Consider the following 21,827-nt stretch of genomic DNA (forward strand, 5'->3'; position numbering starts at 1 on the left):
CGGCTCAATTCAAATTGTGGTTTGAATCGAATTGGCCTGGTTCAGCCAGTCAGAGTCTGAACTAGACTGGACCAGTCTGGGGGGTCTATTGGTAAAGGGGAATCTGCTGACAATTCCCCTTTACCAGTAAAGTGGGGGGGGGGGCTTCCCTAGGCCTAGAGGGAGTGGGAGTGGAGTCAGTAGTACTCACAAAAAGGATTGGTGGGGGCGGGGGCAGGGGGCGGCTCCCCCCCCCCCGCAGCCTCCTGTGGAGTAGCCTGGGCCATGGTCACGCAAATGGAATCCATGCATGTGCGGAGGTAACTAAAATGGCTTCCATGCATGGATGCCCTAACCAAGCCGCAGAAGACCCCAACCAGGCTGCTGCCAGCCCAGGCTACTCTGGGGGAGGCTGGTGGGGTGGTGGGGAGCTGCCACACCCCCTGCGGCTGCCACCACCAGTCCTCTTTGTGAGTACAAATCCAGTTCCATGCACACCCCTAGCAGCAGGCCGGATGGGGGAACATAATGAGTTAAGGCCCCTTGGTTATTAAGCCCTTGCTTCAAGATTTGTCCTGCTGCAATATTCTAGCACTGATCCTTTACCCCCAAGTTGTCGCAATAAGAGCTCAACTGATTCCAGCACACTCTTTCCAAAAGGACTACAATTCACAGTATAGCAGATTTCCTATGCTAATGATTTCGTGTATATTAAACTGTTGCTCTTTCCTTCTTAGGTGCCGATGTTCTTTCCCAGGCATCTGATTGTGCATCTATATTATTTGAAGCTGCTGGAGGAGGAAATCCAGATTCTGTCTCTCTTCTACTAGAGTATGGTGCTGACGCTAATGTGCCAAAGCACTCAGGTCATCTGCCTATCCACAGAGCTGCTTATAAAGGACACTACTTGTAAGTTAGAACATGCCGGCTCTGTTTATGAGACCTGGGGAATTGGCCAGTGGAAGGCTCTTATAGTCAGCCCTGAAGTTTGTCATACACCTGGGGAGACCAATAATGCCTCTCAGGGAAGTTGTTTAACTGTTCCCCCTTTTGTAAGCTGCCCTGTGACACAGAACACAGAACAACAGGTAGGATGGCTCCTAATATTTTGTAAGCTCATCTGCCATTCAAACGTAAGTAATAGGAGCAAAATAGAAACTCAACCTGCAACTGTAAACCTTCAAGTCTCTTGAAGAATCTGATTGCCTCTGTTTTTCTACCTAGGGCTTTACAGATATTGGTTCCAGTGACAGATTACACTGTTATAAAGGAGAGTGGGATCAGTCCAGTTCACTCAGCAGCAGCAGGAGGGCATCCTCAGTGCCTTGAGTTCCTTCTCAAATCTGGATTTGATGCCAATTTTATGTTGCATCAGAGAATTCGCAAAGGCTATGATGATGAGAGAAAATCGGCTTTGTATTTTGCTGTTTCTAATGGGGATATCAGCTCAGCTCAATTGCTCCTGGAAGCGGGAGCCCTACCAAACCAAGACCCAGTTAACTGTCTCCAGGTGGCCTTGAGAATGGGCAACTATGAGCTCATTAGTCTCCTGCTTCGCCATGGGGCCAATGTGAACTACTTCTGCAGGGTGAATACAACACATTTCCCATCAGCTTTGCAGTACACATTGAAAGATGAAGTCATGTTAAGGATGTTGCTGAATTATGGCTACAACGTGTGTCGTTGCTTTGATTGTCCTCATGGAGACAGCATACATTCTCAGTACATATTTGAAGGGTGGACCTCCACTGTTATCAAAGACACAATGGTAAGTAGTTCCTATAGGAAGGAGGGGTGCTTAACCCCTACTGTGTCCACTATCAATCTGCAAATTCTCCCAGTCCATTTCTCCCCCTCCCCCACTAAGGCTCCAGAAATGGAAGCAGGTCTGGATGGGGATGGGGACCTTTTAAAAACGATGGGAAATGTTCAGTTATTCAAATTGAACCTGTTGGGTGGGATTTCTACTCAGTTGCATTAGTAAGAATTGAAAATTAATAGTAGATTTTTACTCAAATAATTTTGCTTTGCTGCTGTTTTGGTCTGTGAGTTGACAGGCTGACATGCCACACAGGCATATGGAGATGGAGGCAGGTGTGGGGATACTGCTGTAGGCTCCTAAAGCAGGAAGGATACTGTTGCCAACACACAGGCTTGAAAGCAGCATCCCCCCAGTTTTCCTTACTTGGCACAATGTGGAAACTATGGGTATGCTGCCCTGCTTTCACGCCTGTACATCATCATCAGCATCCTCATTGCTTTAGCAGTCTGCAGCACCATCCCTATATCTCTCTCCATCTCTGTACAGCTGCAGGAAATGTTGGCCACTAGGTTCCTCTAGGGCAGGGATTCTCAGCATTGGGTCCCCAGGTGTTATTGGACTTCAGCTCCCATAATCCCCCGCCCCAGTGGCCTTTGGCTGGAGATCATGGGAGTTGAAGTCCAATAACACCTACGGACCCAACATTGAGAATCCCTGCTCAACGGCCACTGGGGCTGGGGATTATGGGAGTTGAAGTCCAATAACACCTAGAGACCCAATGTTGAGAATCCCTGCTCTATGGAACTTCAGTGATACAGTGTTGAATTCTGTGGTCTCAAACCCCTCTTGTCTTCTCACTCGTAGTTCTGTGAAGTGATAACACTATCCTGGTTAAGGCACCTCTCTGGAAAAGTAGTGCGTGTGATGCTAGATTATGTTGATCATATCAGCATCTGCTGTAAGCTTCAAGCAGTTCTTCAAGAACAAAAGTTATGGCCAGAAATCAATGCAATTTTGAGTAAGTGTCAAATACAGTTCAGCATCCAGAACAATGTAAATTTCAAAGATGATGTGCTGTGTTATAGTTCACCAGTTGCATCAGCTTAACAAGCTAATTAAATAAATTCTTTAAAAACCTACTGGACAAAGCTAAAAGGATCCAGTAGGTTTGAATCTATCTATATATTTAGTTCTCTTAGCCAGCATATGTGCCCTCCTGGATTTGGCGGCGGAACTCTCGTGACACATTGCAAGAGTTCTGGCTTTGGGCGAGAATTGAGGGGGAAAGAAAAAATGGAGGTGGTGGCAGGCCGCAAAATGGCCAGATGAGGTGGTGGTGGGACGGCCTGGCCTGGCCAGGCCAGGCCATCCTGGGTGAGGAGGATGATGCGGCCCCGGCTAGCCGCTGGGAGGTGAAGGCAGTGGTGGGACGGCCTGGCCTGGCCAGGCCATCCTGGTAAAGGCGGAGGTGGTGGCCTCGGCCAGGCTGTCCCGAGTAAGGATGGCCGCTGGGAGATAAGGAGGCGGCGGCAGCCTCGGCTGGGCAATGGGAGGCAGAGGCAGCGGGATGGCCTGGCCTGGCGAGGAGGTGGCGACAGCGGCCCGGCCAACGGGAGCATGAGGCAATGGCTGGAAGGCCAGACACAGGCGAGGGGAGAGCCGGCGAGAGGGCAAGGTGGTGGGGAAGCGAGTGGGGCACCCTGCATCGAGAGTGGGGGCAGGGGTGGGGGCAGGAGGGAGGGGGCAAGAGGGAGTGGGACAGGATGGGGGGAACAGCCAGCCCCAAAGAGCGCCCAGTTGCTCTGTGCAGGTCGGCTAGTTTGCTATTATTACTCAAAGTCACAATAATCAGTGTACCTTATTTAGAATCACATTGGAGTCCTCTGTCTGTAAAGGGCATATGAGATTCCATGCCTTTTTGAGTTCTCATCAATGGTAGACTCTTGCAATTTTTTTCTGTATCACTAAGGAAGGCTCAAGCCAAAATACTTTGGGCATCATAAGCCTTGTGTTCTGAACAAATTCTTGAGGCTTTGCCTCTGTTTTTTTTTTTTAATTTCCCATCCACAAATACAGCACTGATGAAAGTACTGTCAACCCAAACAGCACTTACTACCCCCCATGCTCCAAAATCTACAAGCCCAGAGTAAGTTTACTGGCATGTGTGATTCCAAACTAAGGCAATCACACATGCACCCCAGCTACTAGATGCAGTTTTCATTTAGTGCAACAAACTTCTGAAGCTGCAGGATCCTGCTTCACTGTGTGGCTGGCTCTTGATTGTGCCAGGCACTGGATCAATATCAGTTGCACAGCCCTGTTTTAGAGTGTTCAAAGTGTTTTATATATATTATTATTATTAAATTTATATCCCGCTCTTCCTCCAAGGAGCCCAGAGCGATGTACTACATACTTGAGTTTCTCTTTCACAACAACCCTGTGAAGTAGATTAGGCTGAGAGAGAAGTGACTGGCCCAGAGTCACCCAGCTAGTTTCATGGCTGAATGGGGGTTTGAACTTGGGTCTCCCCGGTCCTAGTCCAGCACTCTTACCACTATACCACGCTGGCTCTGGTAACTGCCTTGATTTATCAAAGCTTTGCTTTGAATTTACAGCTTATCCTATCTTGACAACCTCATTAACCTTTGTAAATTCTGGGAGGTAAATAATCCCCCCCACCCCTTTTACTGATGGGAACTAAGGCTGAAAAGCAGGGAATTGTGTTATTGGCCTCACAGATGTCAACAACAGGGCTATTCTGAGCCCCTGGTGGCGCAGTGGTAAAACTGCCGCCCTGTAACCAGAAGGTTGCAAGTTCGATCCTGACCAGGGGCTCAAGGTTGACTCAGCCTTCCATCCTTCCGAGGTCGGTAAAATGAGTACCTAGAATGTTGGGGGCAATATGCTAAATCATTGTAAACCACTTAGAGAGCTCCGGCTATAGAGCAGTATATAAATGTAAGTGCTATTGCTATTCTGTAATTTGAACCCAGCTGCATGTACACTACTCCCCCAAAATTAAGCGGGCTGAAGCAGGAATTTCAAAAGCAGCTCCAAAGACTGACATTTATATTGGCCCATGCGCCTTCATTTTCAGCAAACACCCGTTCTTTGCAACATCTTTGCCGACTGAGAATCCGGAAATGCTTGGGGCGCTTACGTCTACGATGTCCTGTGTTCCTGACATTTCTTCCACTACCAAACCGTATGAAAGAATATATACTCTATAAGGAATATGATCTCTATGGACAAGGAAATCTGAAAGGAATCTACTAATTCAGGTGCACAAGTTTGTGGTCAGAGGATATCCTATATATTAGGCCTATGCAATATCAGATTTCTGATATCAGAACTGTCCCAGCATTGGAAGTAGCAAGTCTGATCCAATATTTAGAAGGCTATATAGGTTTGGAATTCTCTGATATAGTATCAGGGAACATATCAGAAAAAATAAATCGAGGGAAATAGCAAAGGAAATACAAAATGGAGTCCACATTCATCAACAGCAAAAATATTTATATACTGCTTTTCAACAAACGTTTCCAAAGCAGTTTGCATAGAGAAATAAAAACTAGATAAGTAAGATGGATCCCTGTCCCCAAAGGGCTCACAATCTAAACATAAAACACCAGAGACAGTCACTGGGTTGCCAAATTCTCCACTTGATTGCTTTTTAAAATTAATTAAAAATCAATGGATGGGCCAATGTAATTGAAATCAAACACACAGAATCCTGCTATTCTCTACCGTGTGCACCAAGATTTTCTTGCCAATTTAAAAAATGTATTTCTCAATAGACTATCAGGATTTTTGCCTATAGTTCCCAGATTGCCCATCAGCAATCGAATACCAATGCTCTGAAGGGTCAAAATACCAAATAAAGGTATAAATTGGATCAGATATTTATGATCGTGGACATACCTACAATATATTAGTATACTCATTGTCACTTTCTTTTTGTGGAATTCTAATCATTTAATACTAACAACACTGCTAGTTTTAATGTGGTATAAAACAAGCAAAAATTCTTCTTGATAAAACTGGAGAGCCCACTGGAGAGTAGTAATTTATTAATTTAAACCTAACAGTAACAAGCAAGATTTCCATCTTACTTTTCCTAAAATGTGTCATATATAGAGGACACTAAGAGCCATAAAAAGGGCGTGCTCTATTTTGTAGCTGGGTGATTTTTTAAAAAGCATAATTGTTATGATACTGTTGCTTTCCAGTGAGATATGTGGTGGTTTGTTGCTTTGGTTAATATTGGAAGAAAACTGAAAAATATCTAATCTGCCCCTACCACAAATGGAAGCAGATACTAATAGTTGGTCCTTTTGCTCTGAGGCGCTATGCAGAACCGAAAGTACCAATACAAGTGTCGTTTAAAAAACCAAATACTAATATTTTCTGTTAATTCCCTCTCAATCATACAGTTACAGAGTATCAGTTGCTGGATCAGAAACTAAAGATGTTGCCTTTCTGTACTGTGTTGTTTTCAAGGAGATATGTATTCAAATGCACAGCCTCATTCACCTAATGGCAGAACTAGTTACATATAGTTTTATTTAAAGACAATTAGTTGGATCAGAAATGATGTAATTTAGAATTGGTGGGGTTAAGATGCAACATCATGCACAGGTAAATTTGTGTCGGGTATAGTTTGAAGTACTAGTCTAACTCTGAGTGATTAAACTGAAGACTTTAGTCATTTCAACCCTGAAAAGATGGCCCTGATATTTAAATCTAGCAAGAAGCAAAATGAAAATTTAGGGTTGCAAGGAGTTGGCAAGCACCTCAGTTCATTCCACAACATGGTAGCCTACTGGATCCCATTGGGCAAAAAAACAAGTGAGGACAAAAACTGTGGACGAGAACTCAGAAGCTTCAGGTTCTGCCTGGATTAAACACCCTTTTTTATTGTGGCCACAAGTAGAGCAAGCACAGAAACTTGATATAGATCAGACGTAACAGAAGAGGAAGGAATTGTTTGCATAGATACCACCTACCTCTAGATACCCCTGCTAACTGGGCAAAGAGGCACCTTTTACCGTGGTGATTCTCTTTATTTAGCAGGGGGAGAGTAACTGGCCCTATCCTCCCCCAGCACAGTACTTCCAGTGACTGTTGCTGGTGTGTGTCTGATGTTTCTTTTTAGAATGTGAGCCCTTTGGGGACAGGGAGCCATATTATTATTATTATTATTATTATTATTATTATTATTCCCTATAAATTTTCATCCTGCAGCCTCCTAGATACAAGAAATAGGAGAAAAGGCCAGAGAGAACGTACCAAGGCCTTTAGGGGATCAAAAAGCTGCCCAGCCCTCAAGGACATATTTCTAAAGTAAAAATATATTTTTGGAGGGAGGAGGCTACCTCTCTCCCTCTGCTCAGCAACATACTAGGCTGAAGATCTGTTGCAGTTTTCCACGGACAAAGCTCCTGTTACATGTTTCTAATACTACTCAGAATGTTAGCCAGTCTTTCTATGTCCAGTAAGATTACTGATTTTAAATAAATTTGGATTCCCTTTATTTATCTTAAGAGTCCAATATACACAGCCATATTTATCAAGCGAATGCCACTGCCACAGTTCAACTCCCATGGATAAAATGTGTAACCATGTAGAGGGATGAGAAAACCCTAACCACAAAATAATTATACAGAATTAGTTATGTTTGATAGTTTGTAACCACTGAATTAGCTTATTTTTAAACAAACCCAAACCACAGGTTAATGTTCTTGCATTACTGCTATACATATTACATATAGCATTATGTCCCATTAACTATATTATGGATTAATAAGAATTACAGGAGGGCAGAGAGTTAGGGCTCCCTGATAATACCATGCCTGTGAGGAATGGCACCAAAAACCCAGCAGCCAGAAATAGCACAATGTCATCCTTTTATTAGCAGGAATATAGCTTCAGCTTCTTCAGCCAACTGCACCCAACATTTTTTTTAAAACCCAAATGGAATACAAGGTGTATATTCTTCCTATTGCACTGCAGAAGCTGCTATACTTCAATCAGTTTCAAAGAAATAAATATATCATTCCAACTGTTAATATTTTTATTAAGTACAATAAATGATTCTCTGGCTATATTAAATATATGGATAAGATTATTGCATGACTGAAATTTAAAATACATTTGACAACAGAGCATTTCAGGTACTTTTCAAATTTTGGGATATGTGATGGGCTTTTGGGGAGCAACTGTAAATGAAGTATATTTACACAATCATTACAGAAAACCATCTTCTAAAATTAACTGAACTTTGTTTCCAAACAGTTTTATTAGCATGCAGATTTCAGTCTGCAATTGATAACATAAATCTGATAACATTTGGAGATTATTAATTACAAGTACTCAGGGAAACTGTATTTGGTTCTTTGAAACACTGCAAAAAAGCACATCACTAGAACAGGACCAAACCATTACATTACTGTAAGAATTTGACCAATCCATTACACGATAAAGGTCACCTCCAAATTTATTGTACAAAATTCTTGGCTTGCTTATAAATCCCATTATGGAACACTTTCAGAAGGACATTTTAGATTATACTTTCTACCAAACTAGATCACATGATGATCTTAGTTTATTGCTTGATATATGTATTTGCAGAGAGAAGATAGCTATTTGTTTCACATATGCAACTCTGAAGACAGGATGCCCAGAAATACAGTTAAAATGTTAACACCTGTCCACTCGAAACTAGGTGGTCTTTTTGTTAAGAGAGAGAGAGAGAGAATGAATGAATCAGTGATAATTCTGATCAGGATTTTTAACATCTGCTTCACATGCGAACAAATTAAAGGAATGTCTATGGACGACAATACATTGAAGGGAAACATGCAAAAATATTTTTCTTTGCTATATTTCTGGATAGCATAGAAACACACCTCTTAGGTAAGAGTGCTCACCTATCTAAAAAAAAAAAATTAACTATTTCATCTCTTTCTTCAGCTTTGTCCCCCCCAAACCTGATCAATTCTATTGTACAAAAAAAACCCCATAACCCCAGCTGTAAAACACATGCATTGCTCAGGCAATTGTGCTCAACCTGTGGAATTCAACTCTTCAGCTTTGGCATGGTTAAATGCCAAATTTAACAAACAAAACACAGTGTTATTTACCTTGTATATGTAACAGTAAAAAGTGTTTCATAATTACTAAAACATTACTACAAGCATTACAAAATCTTCCATGAAGACAATCTTTAGGGCTGGTTCAGTTATAATGTGGAGCCATTTTTTATTTTGTCTAACTGTGGTTAGTTTGTATGCTTGAACCCATGCCACTCAATAAAAATGTGGTTTATTTCAGACTGCAAAACCACAGTCTGACCCCAGGGTTTGAGGTTGGTTTGCAAATCACAGTTCATGCTAACTGTGGCTTCGCATTATGTCTGAATTCACAAACAACCACTAAACCACCATTAGACATTGCTCCATCTCAATAGGCTACTCCACCATGGCAACAGGAGTGAACTTACAACCGTATGATGCAGAATCCTCAGCAGATGAGATACAAAAGCAGAGAAGTAGATGTTTGGAAGCAAAAACCATGGTTTGGGTTCTTAACTATGGTTAACACAAACCATGGCTCTGTGTTACACCCAAACCAACCAGTGTGAAACACAGCATGAGTATCTTTATGCTACCATAAGCCCAATCGCAACAGTTAAACAAAAACAAAAAAATGCTTCCAGTGACAGAAAACTTATTTTGAAAAAACTTTTGTATTTTCAGTATAATTAGCAATTACAGAACATACTGCTATATATTACAAAAGGTAAATTTAAAACAAAGTCATGGGAAGAGTGCCTCCTGATATAATGTGAAATAAAATACAAAAAAGAGAAGTGTGCATACAATTATGTATGTACATGTGTATACGTTATTAGATAATTAATTTACAGTTGACAGACAAACATCTATCATGTTTATAAACCACCTGACATTTGTATGGTACAGGCAGTGTACATGGTCAATGTAAAATATCCTGCAACATTAGCAGTACTATTGATTTGATTCAAATTACTAGCTGGCAGTCAGTGAAGAAATATGCACTTCAGGTAATGTGTGCATTTCCTTTTTCTTCCTCAGAGGATACTGTTTTGACAAAATCTCTCTGATGATACCACCAGATACTGATAGTGCAGGGGCTAGCAAACTTGACTTTCCAGCTGTTGTTGAACTACAACTCCCATCATCCCCAACATAATAAATGGTGGCTGGGAAAGATGGGAGTTGTATTTCAACAACAGCTGGAGAGCAAAGGTTGCCAACCCCTGCCAAAGTGATATGATGAGAGAAATTGCTCAAAATAGTCAAGTGTATCAGCCAGTACATGTTATCATTGGCAGTCATTTATCATTTTGAAACTATAGTTGATGGGCATAAGGTTACAACAATATGTAATACACTTGCACACTTCCAAGTCATATGTAATATGTACTAAATGTCACAGTTTTCTATTTAATCAATGTATAATCCCACCTTTCAGCCATACTGCCTTACAAGCCAGTGAGGATGATGATGCCAGGAGGTAGTTTTTCCAGGATTTTATATTTAATTTACCAGCAAGTATCTATTTATTCATTTTTATTTTTCAAATTTGTAGACTGCCCAAAACTTGGGTCTCTGGGCAATTAGACAAACATTAGATGAACACTGTGCATACCAAACATTGCATACATGCAATGGTGGAACAGCAATTTTCACTGATTTTCACCCTCTGCAGCCCTCTTTGCTTCCCCCCCAAAATGTCTCTGAGGGCTGCTGGACTCTCAGGGATGTAAGAATCTAGGAAGCTGCTCTATACCGAATCAGACCAGCAGTTCTTCTAGCTCAGTATTCTCTACACTGACTAACAATGCCCCTCCAAGGTTTCAGGAAGGACTCTCTCTCACCCCGACGAGGAGATGCCAGGGATTGTCCCTGGAACCTCATACATGCAAAACAGATGCTCTACCACTAAGTTGCAGGTCCCAATCCTCTGTGCTTTTTCAGGTAGAATAGAGGAACACATTGGGGGAGGGGGTATCAGCAAAAAATCACCCCTCCCCTTTTGTGTGCACACAATGATATTTGGCCACACAACATTAGCCACCTTTTGTACTACATAGCAGTATATTCTGTAATTGTCACATATATTTACACTACGGTCCATTAGTTGTATGCTGGGCAATTCCACAACACTACCAACACTGAATGATCTTTACACCACAAGTATACCAGATAGCCAAGTTACATGTTTTTCTATACAGGGATCATCTCCAATAGAAATACTAATGGGAAACAGCCCTAAGGGTGAATTTACACATTCTGATTAGCAAAATCTTTCTAATATAATGCAGAAAAATCTGCATGACTTCCAGGGTTAAGACCTATTAAAGCACTGCCAAATAAATACACCAGACCAGAGAAAACTGCTATCCATGGTTTCATCCTGTGCTGGCCCATTTATTATTTTTTTATTTATTACATTTATGACCATTCCATCCAAAGGCTCTGGGCAGTACACAACAAGTTTAAAAAGACATACAACAAACACACTACTAAAAACAATATAAAAACAATTTTAAAACCATTCAAAACCATTTATAACCAATTAAAATTCCTAAAAACAATTTAAAAACTTTGGGAGGCCAGGCCAAACAAATAAGTTTTCAGGGCTCTCTTAAAGACCAACAACGAGCTTAAACTGCAGATATCTGCCAGCTGGGAGTGCATTTCATAGGCCAGGAGCAGCTACAGAGAAGGCTCAGTTCCGATTTGCCACCAGACATACCAGTGGTAACTGGAGACGGATCTCTCCAGATGACCGCAACATGCGATGGAGATCATTCAGAAGAAGTCGCATTCTAAGGCAGCCCAAGCTGTTCAGGGCTTTAAAGGTAATAACCAGCACTTTGTATTTTGCCCGGAAACATATCGGCAGCCAGTGCAGCTGTTTCAAAACAGGCATAATATGGTCTCTCTGGGTTACCCCAGAGCCAGTCTGGCTGCTGCATTTTGAACTGAAGCTTCCGAACTATGTACAAAGGCAGTCCCACATAGAGTACACTGCAACAATCAAGCCTGGAAGTTGCCAGCTGATGCACCACTGTTTTGAGATTATTCTCATCAAGGAATGGACACAGCCGTTGAATCAGCCGAAGCTGATGGAAAGCGCTCCTGGCCATAGCCTCCACCTGAGATACCATGGTGAGGCCTGGATCCAAGAGCACTCCTAAGCTGCATACCTGTTCCTTCTGGGGGAGTGTAACCCTATCCAACACAGGAAGATCTAACTCATCCCTCAAATTCCAGTCCCCCACAATGAGCACCTCTGTCTTGCTTGTATTCAGCTTCAATTTGTTATCCCTCATCCAGCCCACTACTGCCTGTAGGCAGGCATTTAGAGAGTGAATGCCATTTCATGAGGAGGAGGAGAAATAGATTTGGGTATCATCAGCATACTGATAACACCCTGCACCAAATCTCCTGATGACCTCACCCAGAGGTTTCATGTATATGTTAAAAAGCATTGGTGATAGACAGGAGGCCTGAGGGACTCCATATAATAGCTCCCATTTCAAAACCAAGCTCCACCATCTGGAATCTGCCTAAGAGATAGGAGTGGAACCCCTGCAAAGCAGTGCCTCCTATCCCCAATTCCCCCAGGTGATCCAGAAGGATACCATGGTTGATGGTATTGAACGCTGCCGAGAAATCCAAAAGAACCAACAGAGTCATAGTGCCTCTGTTGATTCCTTGGTAAAGCTCATCCATCAGGCCGACCAAGGCAGACTCAACCCCATAGCCTGCTCTAAAGCCAGTTTGAAATGGGTCTAGATTATCGGTTTCCTCCATAACTATTAAAAAGTTATACAATCTTTTTAACTGTGGACTACTCCAGATGTCTCCCCCATAAACACACACACACTATTGTTAGACATGTGCATCCATCCCTCTCTTAATAGTTTTTCTGAATCTAGGGGTAACATATGCAAAACCAATATCTGACTTCACTGGTAGAGAAAAAAAGCAACTGGCTTCATTAATAAAGAAATGTAAGTATTATACACATTATAATACAGTGTATCAACATACATCTTTACATATATACACATATACATGCAAGTGCACGCGCGCGTAAACACACACACACAAACACACGAACTGCAGAAGACAACTGCTTGAGCTTAGCTTGAAAATGTGGAGGCCAAAGTTTAACTGTTGCTTGCTACCAAAACTGCTTCACTTCAACATAAATTCAGGCTTCTCATAGTATATGGCTTTAAGCAGTTCAAAAAGGGAGCGTAATTATTGATTGACAAAATTTGTCAGAGTGAGTGGCCTCAAAAGATAAAGCCACATTTAAAGTTAGTATTTCTTACAAGAATGACATGAAAGGCATTCCATCAACCTTTATATTCAAGCTGAAACCTGTGGAAAATCAGAGGTGGACAAAGGAGGCACTGCCAGACTGTGAGTAGCTGCAGCCCCTGTTATGTTTACTGAAGCCCTATTAATCTCTTTCAGTAGCTTGGGGCAAGGAGACTCCTACAGGAACTTAAAAGCTTCCTGGCAAGCCACACCAGGCAGCCTCCAAGGGTTCTAAGAGAGCATCCCCTCTGCAGAGGTCTGGGATATAGCAAAAGGTCCCAGATACATGACCTCTGTTGTATTTCCTTGTGCTTCTTACTTCACAAAAAGATAACATTGCCAAATTATGATTTTTTTTTAATCTATTCACCCATTAAAAAGATAATTGTATTAAACATTGGTGGTTGTTTTCCCTGAGCAATGCTTCCTTACTACAAAGGAAAATATATGTAACACCTATGCCTGGGTGGAATGATGCACATATTGAGTAACAAGGATATATGGGTTTCTCATGTGCAACTGGCCTTCCTTTGTTTATATTATGAGATAAATTAGACCTGGAGCCAAAAACACAAAAAAGGGCGGACAGTGGTTTCTTCTATTAAAAATGGTGTCCACCAACTAGTAAACCCATTTTGCTTGATTTTAAGGAACAAATATAAAGAAGAATTTAGAAAACAAGGTAGGCTACATACGGAACAGGTGACTCAACCCATCAGAATGGATTTCTTTATTGTTTCCACTCATTTATGTTCTTAATAGAACAAGGACTTCTGTATTAAATATTACTTATATGGGGGCGGGGGGTTATAGCTGATTTGATCTCATGCTTTACACTACAAAGTTCACTGTCAATTTATGTGCTATGTTGCATGTGGAACTGTTTAGCAAAGAAGTCCTACAAATTAGTTTTCAACCAAGTTAGATCATTGTTGCCTGAATACAGAAGTAATTTTGATCTCAGCTGTAGTCCTTTCATCAACATTCTCAAACCATGCTGATTAAGAGAGACCCCAAGGATCTATTTGTAATGGCAGTAATCATGGCAGACCCGCTGGAAATTGCTTGAAGGATACACACAGTATTCTCATTTTGACATGGGAAGCTTTGCAGTATATTGTTACAAATACATATGGTGCAATTATATCCCACTTCAATTTTTAAATCTGATTTAATCCCTTTCACCCTCCAAGAAAAAGCCCTGAAATGTGTTCAGGAGAAGCAAGGCCAGTAGGGATGTGCACCCACTGGAAGGGCAGGAAGCAGTTCCCTCAAAAAGGAGGTCAGGAGCTTAAAAAGCACGTATGTCATGCAAGTATTTGCATGATCAGCATGGTGTTGCTGGTGTACATATACGTGCTGATGCCACACAGAGGCTGCAGGGAATAGTGCCGCAGCCCCACACAGCCATTTAGAGAGTGGGCACCGCTAACCTGCCTTTTCACGGAAACTGCTCCCCACCACACCAAGCCAGTTCAAATGCTGCCGCCTGAGCCGGTTCAGCGCTTCCCAGAGGTGGCACCAAACCAGCTCACGCACATCCCTAAAGCCCAGTACTATCCAATGCAATCTTTAAAAGAAGTAGCCTCATATTTAATCTAGAAATAGTAATGCAGGGCTATTTGTTTTCTTTTACACTCCCACCACCACGCCCCAGGCCAATTCTCAGAAGTATTTAGCTACATGTTAGCACTTGATTCAAAGCCCATTTTAGTTCCCAGCACAGGCTACAGAGAACAAAAAGTCAATATAAAATGTTTCTGCCTAGTCCTTATGTTTAATTTATGTCAATTTCTTCCTCATTAAGTCACCTGCACAGCCAGTTAAGTGAAAAGGAAGTTCAAAAGATCCACGTCTGCTACGGCCATTACAGCACCACCATGGTTCCTTATGATATGAAAGGAAATCCATATTTACATTAAGCAAGCAAAGTCTAAGAGATCAGAATATTACTATCTCATCTAATAAAGCAAACCCTCCACCTTTGCCATCTATTCTCCAACAACGCGTCAGATGTCTCCCACTGAAGTAATCTCATGCTTCAGATTCTCGTTTCTTCTTTCCTTCTTCTCCCAAATCACTGTCTTCTGACTGGCTACTACTAAGGACTACAAATTGTCCTTCACCAACACTTTGGTTGGATCTACTAGAAGCAGCTATTAGTCGGCTTTGCTCTTCCAAGTCCTGAAAGGAAGAAAGGAATTCATTTTTAAATGTACTCCATTTAAATAGCTTACCAATGTGACTCTCTGGCACACTAGACACCTGAACAATAAAATGAATAATCAGTAGTCCAAAAAATGGCAAGAACCTAATGCGTTCACTAAGTCACACCTTACTATAAATGAGCAACGAAGACTTCTAGGTAACCAACTAGCACATATATAACAGCCCAGACTTAGAGAAGAAATGTGTAAAGCACTTTATGCGCCATACCAATTAGGGGGACTCAAAAGCATGGTTCAGATCAAGAGTCCACCTGGTCCAGCATCCTGCTTTCAAGAGCAACCAGCCAAATGCTCCTAGGAAGTCCAAAAGCAGGACATGAAGCCAGCAGGGCCTCCTCTGTTGCTTGCCCTCATCAATGGCATACTGAAGGTTCCATTCAGCTATTGGTAACCAAATCTTCTATGAATTTATCTAATCTCCTTTTGAAGCCAATGACCATCAACACATTTTGTATTCATTAACTTAATTACGTGTTGTGTGACGTACTATCTGTCCTGAATCTGCTGCCTATCAGTTTCATTAGGTGAACCCAAGTTCTAGTGTTAAGAGAGAGAAAACTTTCTCCACCATGCATAATGTTATAAATCTACCATTGGGAATACCCAAGTCAAAGCACACACATTTCTGAATCAAGACCATTATCTACACACTTATAAAAGGCAGAAGAAGTTGCATTCTTGTCTGAGCTCAGACATTTCTTTAGGGCAAATCTATTTTCTTCCACAAACAGCAGCACTAAAAAAAAAATCAATCCTTTTTTAAGGTCAAATCTGGTTGAATACCCGAGATACAATCAAATGTAAACATTAAACACCAACATACCTTTTCAATTTGTTTTTGCTTACTGAGTTCTTTTTGTTGCTTCTCTTTCACTCTCTCTATTTCCTTCTGCTTTTCTGATGTTCTACGATCCTGAAGAATTAAAAAGACATATCTAGTAATCGTTCATTAATTACATCATACATATTTGGAGAATATTGAGATTAGTATGTTAAAGCTTTACTGCAACTAACTACTATGGGTAAGACCCTAGCTGCAGTGCAGAACTCTCTAGAAATCTCAGTTTCTATGCCAACAAAATACAGAATATTTAAAGCCATAAAATATTTAATTTTTCTAGAGGATACATTGTAGGCCACATTATCTAACACTACTGCGAGAAGAGGTGTTTTTTTGCTGATTCTGAAGTTGTGACTTGTTTACATACATCTATCATTAGATCAGAGTACTCATGAGCTGACAATTATCTAATCCAGAGGAAAGAGAAGACTGTAAGCTACTGGACAACAAAACAAGTATATTTTCAAAAATTTGGAAGGAACGGTACAGAACAGAGAACTGTAGAAGCAGTTTCAGCAGACTTGGCTTCTCCTTGATTTGGGAGAAGCAGAACGACGACCGGCAAAGGCTTCAGCAGGTCTTGAAGAAGTTCCCTTATGCTCTTCTCTAGCACAAGGAACACAATTATGAGTCAAACGACACCTGTGGTCCTGACACCTGTGGGTCAAAAGGAGTGTCTCCCTGCTGGATCAGACAGGCGTTAAAAACTCCAGAGGACTTTTGCTCTCTTTGCAGAATGCAGCTGAGCTCTAGATCACTTTACTGAATTATTCCTTGCTTACAGGCACCCTGTCATAGTGCATCTTACACTGTGACTCTCAAGAATCTATGGAAGGCAGTTAACCTTTCCCGAGCAGAAAATACCACCGTATGGTAGGGGCTTCACTAACTACTCTTTCAGTTTATTTTAGCTCTGTGACAGGAACACAACATACACAGATTTACTGCAATACAAAATCTTACCAATTCAGCATGAAGTGCAATCTGTTTTGCAAGTCCTACAGAGTCACAGATCTAAATGAGAGAAAAGAGTGGGACATGTGGTAAGAATAATCAGATGTGACCATCTTTAAATATATCATGAAATAAAATTGCTAGAGCTTCAAGATGGCTTAATCAGTGTATTCAAGAACTTTAACTGGAGCAGGGTTAATACCTTTTCTCCTTCATTGTTTGATTCAAATATATAGCAGACTGAAGTTGGTCTACTATCTGTTCTCCCTGCTGAAGTGTGAAGCACAAATCCAAAAAGGCGCTTGTTCTCCTGGTGTGTGGCACACAGAACTATATTTGGCAAATGAAACTGTTAAAAAAAGAAAACAAGAATTGAACTTAAAAAGCTCACCAAATACTAGATAGCAAGAACCTGTAGCTTATTGAGATAAATGAAATTACAAAAATTCCACTGACCAAATTGCAACCATAAATCACTACTTCAGTTTCAAATTATGAGATATTGTTTACACTGTAAAATAGTGGGAATTAAACTTGAAACATGAAAGAGATGGGAATTAAACATGACATTATATTTGAATTCTCAATCAATATGCTGGCTGACATCCAGACTAAAGTGGCATATGTCAAAAAATGTTCTGTGAATGCAGTGGGAGAAGCCACAACCCCTTCCTTTGCAGTCCACTATGCTTCTAAAATATATGTCCTCGAAGGTCCCATGACCCACAGGGACATATTTTTGGGAGGCAAAGAGCAGCTACAGAGAGAAGCAGAGATCAGCAAAGTTGCCCCCCTCTGTTGCCTGTGCAGAATGTTTTTTGGGACATGCAACATTGGTTTAGATGTCAGCCATTGTTTACAGCCACAATTTTACTAAATTACAATATGCCTATTTCCTCCTTTGAGAGAAACTACAATAAAAATATAAGCCAGGAGTCAGCAATCTATGGCCACACATGGAACATAGGAAGCTGCCATAGATGTACCTTTGGTCCATCTAGCTTAGTATTATCTACACAGACTGGCAGAGGCTTTTCCAAAGTTGCAGGCAGGAGTCTCTCTCACAGCCCTGTCCAAAGATGCCATAGAGGGAACTTAGAACCTTCTGCATACAAGCATGCAGATGCTCTTCTCAGAGTGGCCCCATTCCCTAAGGGGAATATCATATAGTTCTCACACGTAGTCTCCCAAACAAATGCAAACCAGGGTAGACCCTGCTTAGCAAAGCAAACAATCCAGAAGCCTGCTGGAGAGGAGGAGAAGAGGATACCATCTACCCCAGGGTGAGAGGCTGGAGTGCCTTCCTGGCTGCCTCTTCTCTTCTGCCCCCATGGCTGCCATCTGCCTCCCCACAGGACTGCTTGTGGAGAGGCTTTGCAGGACTGGGGCTGCAAGGGTGACTGGGCAGTTTTTCCTGGTACCACCTGCTGAGCTTACTGCTCAGCCTATATAGGAAGACTGCCAGAGGCGGCAGGCCCGCCACCAGTGGGTTTTTTTTGGGAGAAACGTTTTGGAGAGAAACAAGGGCGAGGGCTGGACATTTTGTCCAACTATTTGTATAGAGGGAGGCATTCAATAGTGGAGGCTTCTGTTTAATCAGTTTTAGGTTGTGCTGAAGTTGGGTTGAAGTTGTAATGTATGTAGGTTTGTCTGGAGATGGGGAGGCAGGGAGCACCTTCACTGAATGTGGGGCAGCTATTCTGGTGGTGGTGGGGGAATAGAAGAAGTAACGTTGGTAGGTCAGCAGGCTGTTCCAGGGGAAGGATAATTAGAAACCTAATAGCTGTCTCCCCTTCCGGCTGTCCTGCCAGCTCTTTGACCTCGGGGAGCACTGCCAACATCTCACATAACTTTACCTTGCTCCTCTGCAATGCCAGGTCGGTCCAAAATAAATTAGAACTCATCCATGATTTGATCATGGATGAAGGGGCCGACCTGGTGTGTATTACCGAGACTTGATTGGGGGAGGCTAGTGGCCCAGTCTAGTCCCAGCTTCTTCCTCCTCTGTAGTGGAGTGGGTGAGGGGGCGTGGGCGGGGAGGTGGAGTGGCTGTGGTCTATAAGGATAATATCTCCCTTACCAGGGTCCCTGTCAGGGTATTGGACCATACTGAATGTGTGTACTCGAGTTTGGGGACCAGGGATAGATTGGGACTTCTGTTGGTGTACCGATCGCCCTGCTGCCCAACGGAATCCCTTACTGAGCTCACGGACTTGGTTGTGGAACTTACTTTGGAGTCTCACAGACTTTTGGTGCTGGGGGACTTCAATGTTCATTTCGGGACCAATTTGTCTGGGGCAGCTCAGGAGCTCATAGTGGCTATGACAACTATGGGCCTATCCCAAGTGGTCTCTGGACCAAAGCATATTGCAGGTCACACACTTGATTTGGACTTTTACTCTGATCAGGGTGGTGTTCCGTGGGTGGGGACTCCTACAATTTCCCCGTTGTCATGGACAGACCACCATCTGGTTAAGGTTGGACTTACAACCGCTTTCCACCTCCGCAGTCGAAGAGGTTACTGGATCCGGTAGGATTCCAAGAAGCCTTGGAGGGATTTAATGTTGGCTCTGCTGGTGATCCTGTTGATGCCCTGGTTGAGAATTGGAACAACTTGCTCATCAGGGCAGTAGACACGATTACTCCTAAGCGTCCCCTCTGACCTGCTTCAAAATTGGCCCCTTGGTATACAGAAGATCTACGGGGGCTGAAGCGGCAAGGTAGGCGACTGGAGCGCAAGTGGAGAAAGACTCGACTCGAATCCGACAGATTACGACATGGAGCACATTTAAACATCTATGCTCAGGCGATACGTGTGGCAAAGAAGTGGTTCTTTTCTGCCCGTATTGCCTCAGAGTTCACATCTGGCAGAGTTGTTCAGGGTTGTGAGGGGACTAGTATCTGCCCCCCACTCCCTTGAACCAGAATTTGTAAGCATCAGTTGCCCGCTGTGGTGTGTTTAATGAATTTTTCGCAGACAAAATCTCTCAGATGAAGACTCCACAATTAATTTGATGTCTGAACTGGACGTGTCCAACAACTCCTCTTATACGAATCAACTGGATCAATTTTAGTTTGTGACTCCTGAGGATGTGGACAAGCTGACTGGAACGGTGAGGCCTAACACATGTTCTCTTGACCCTTGCCCGACATGGCTTGTTCTATCTAGCAGGGAGGCTGTTGTAGACGGCCTGGTAAAAATCATAAATACTTCTCTGAGGGAAGGCAGGATGCCTCCTTGTCTTAAGGAGGCAATCATTAGACTTCTTCTAAAGAAGCCTGCGTTAGATCTCTCAGAGTTGAGCAATTATAGGCCAGTTTCCAACCTCCCATGGCTGGGCAAGGTAATTGAGAGGGTGGTGGCCTCTCAGCTCCAGGCGGTCTTGGAGGAAACTGATTATCTAGACCCATTTCAAACTGGTTTTCGGGCAGGCTATGGGGTGGTGACTGCCTTGGTCGGCCTGATGGATGATCTCCAATTGGCAATGGACAGAGGAAGTGTGACTCTGTTGGTCCTCTTGGATCTCTCGGCAGCTTTCGATACTATCGACCATCGTATCCTTCTGGAACGTCTGAGGGTGTTGGGGGTGGGAGGCACTGTTTTACAGTGGTTCCGCTCCTACCTCTCAGACAGGTTCCAGATGGTGTCAATTGGAGATTGTTGCTCTTCAAAATCTGAGCTTAAGTATGGTGTCCCTCAAGGCTCCATACTTTCTCCAATGATTTTTAACATCTACATGAAACCGCTGGGAGAGATCATCAGGGGATTTGGAGCCGGGTTTTACCAGTATGCTGATGACACCCAGATCTACTTCTCCATGTCAGCTTCTTCAGGAGTTGGCATATCCTCCCTAAATGCCTGCCTGGAAGTAGTAATGGGCTGGATGAGGGAGAATAAACTAAAGCTGAATCCAGATAAGACGGAAGTATTTATTGTGCGGGGTCACAACTCTAGAGACGATTTTGAGCTACCTGTTCTAGATGGGGTCACACTTCCCCAAAAAGAACAGGTTTGCAGTTTGCGAGTACTTCTGGATCAACGTCTCTCCTTGGTTTCTCAGATTTAGGGTTTCTTGATATCAATCTTGCGCCCGTTTCTTGATATCAATGACCTCAAAACAGTGGTACATTTGCTGGTAACCTCCAGACTTGACTTCTGTAAGGTGCTCTACGTGGGGCTGCCTTTGTACATAGTTCGGAAACTTCAGTTGGTTCAGAATGTGGCAGCCAGGTTGGTCTCTGGGTCATCTCGGAGAGACCACATTACTCCTCTATTGATGGAGTCACACTGGCTGCCAATAGGTTTCCGGGCAAAATACAAAGTGCTAGTTATAAATACAGGTTGCTTACCTGTAACTTAAGATCTGGAAGTGATCCGTTGTAGTCATAAGGAATGGGTTCTGCGCCTGCGCAGGGACCTCACGGGCTGATTGATTAGCTCCTCACGACGCCACTCCCCGCCTGCACGTGCTGTGCTTAGTCGTTAAAAAAGGCGGTTGGGGCGTCCAGTTTCTCGCAGACCGCCCAAGATGACGATCTACAAGACAAACTGTAATGCTGTGTCATGGCTCAGACTTCAGAATTAGAAGAATCAGAGCAGGAGGACTCGCCTGCTAGTGAGCCACAGCAACAAGAATTGGCAGAGAAACCAGACTCTGGAGCTGAAGATTCTCAACAGCTGC

General features: G+C 42.7%; 2 protein-coding genes across 5 annotated transcripts in view; one reads left to right on the plus strand and one right to left on the minus strand.

Annotated features, from left to right (window-relative positions):
• The window catches only part of ASB14 (ankyrin repeat and SOCS box containing 14), a 92,382-nt gene that overhangs the window by 35,441 nt on the left and 35,114 nt on the right, over nucleotides 1-21,827 (plus strand). For 2 of the 4 annotated variants that reach the window (XM_053294250.1, XM_053294251.1), the window contains exons 7-10: nucleotides 717-888; nucleotides 1,204-1,747; nucleotides 2,606-2,759; nucleotides 4,839-5,022. In XM_053294250.1, coding sequence (XP_053150225.1) covers nucleotides 717-888; nucleotides 1,204-1,747; nucleotides 2,606-2,759; nucleotides 4,839-5,017 — 1,049 coding nt within the window. In that variant the 3' untranslated portion in view covers nucleotides 5,018-5,022. Of the gene's footprint in view, nucleotides 1-716; nucleotides 889-1,203; nucleotides 1,748-2,605; nucleotides 2,760-4,838; nucleotides 7,275-21,827 lie in introns of those variants that run through there. The other 2 variants (XM_053294249.1, XM_053294252.1) reach the window with 2 other exon arrangements.
• APPL1 (adaptor protein, phosphotyrosine interacting with PH domain and leucine zipper 1) overlaps nucleotides 7,801-21,827 on the minus strand; it is a 59,696-nt gene continuing 45,669 nt past the window's right edge. Inside the window, exons 19-22 of the mRNA XM_053294248.1 lie at nucleotides 17,348-17,494; nucleotides 17,155-17,205; nucleotides 16,174-16,263; nucleotides 7,801-15,306 (exon numbers count right to left, since the gene is read on the minus strand). Coding sequence (XP_053150223.1) covers nucleotides 15,157-15,306; nucleotides 16,174-16,263; nucleotides 17,155-17,205; nucleotides 17,348-17,494 — 438 coding nt within the window. The 3' untranslated portion in view covers nucleotides 7,801-15,156. The remainder of the gene's footprint in view (nucleotides 15,307-16,173; nucleotides 16,264-17,154; nucleotides 17,206-17,347; nucleotides 17,495-21,827) is intronic.

The sequence above is a fragment of the Hemicordylus capensis genome, chromosome 2 (genome assembly GCF_027244095.1).
Source record: "Hemicordylus capensis ecotype Gifberg chromosome 2, rHemCap1.1.pri, whole genome shotgun sequence".
In the NCBI taxonomy this organism is placed as follows: Eukaryota; Metazoa; Chordata; class Lepidosauria; order Squamata; family Cordylidae; genus Hemicordylus; species Hemicordylus capensis.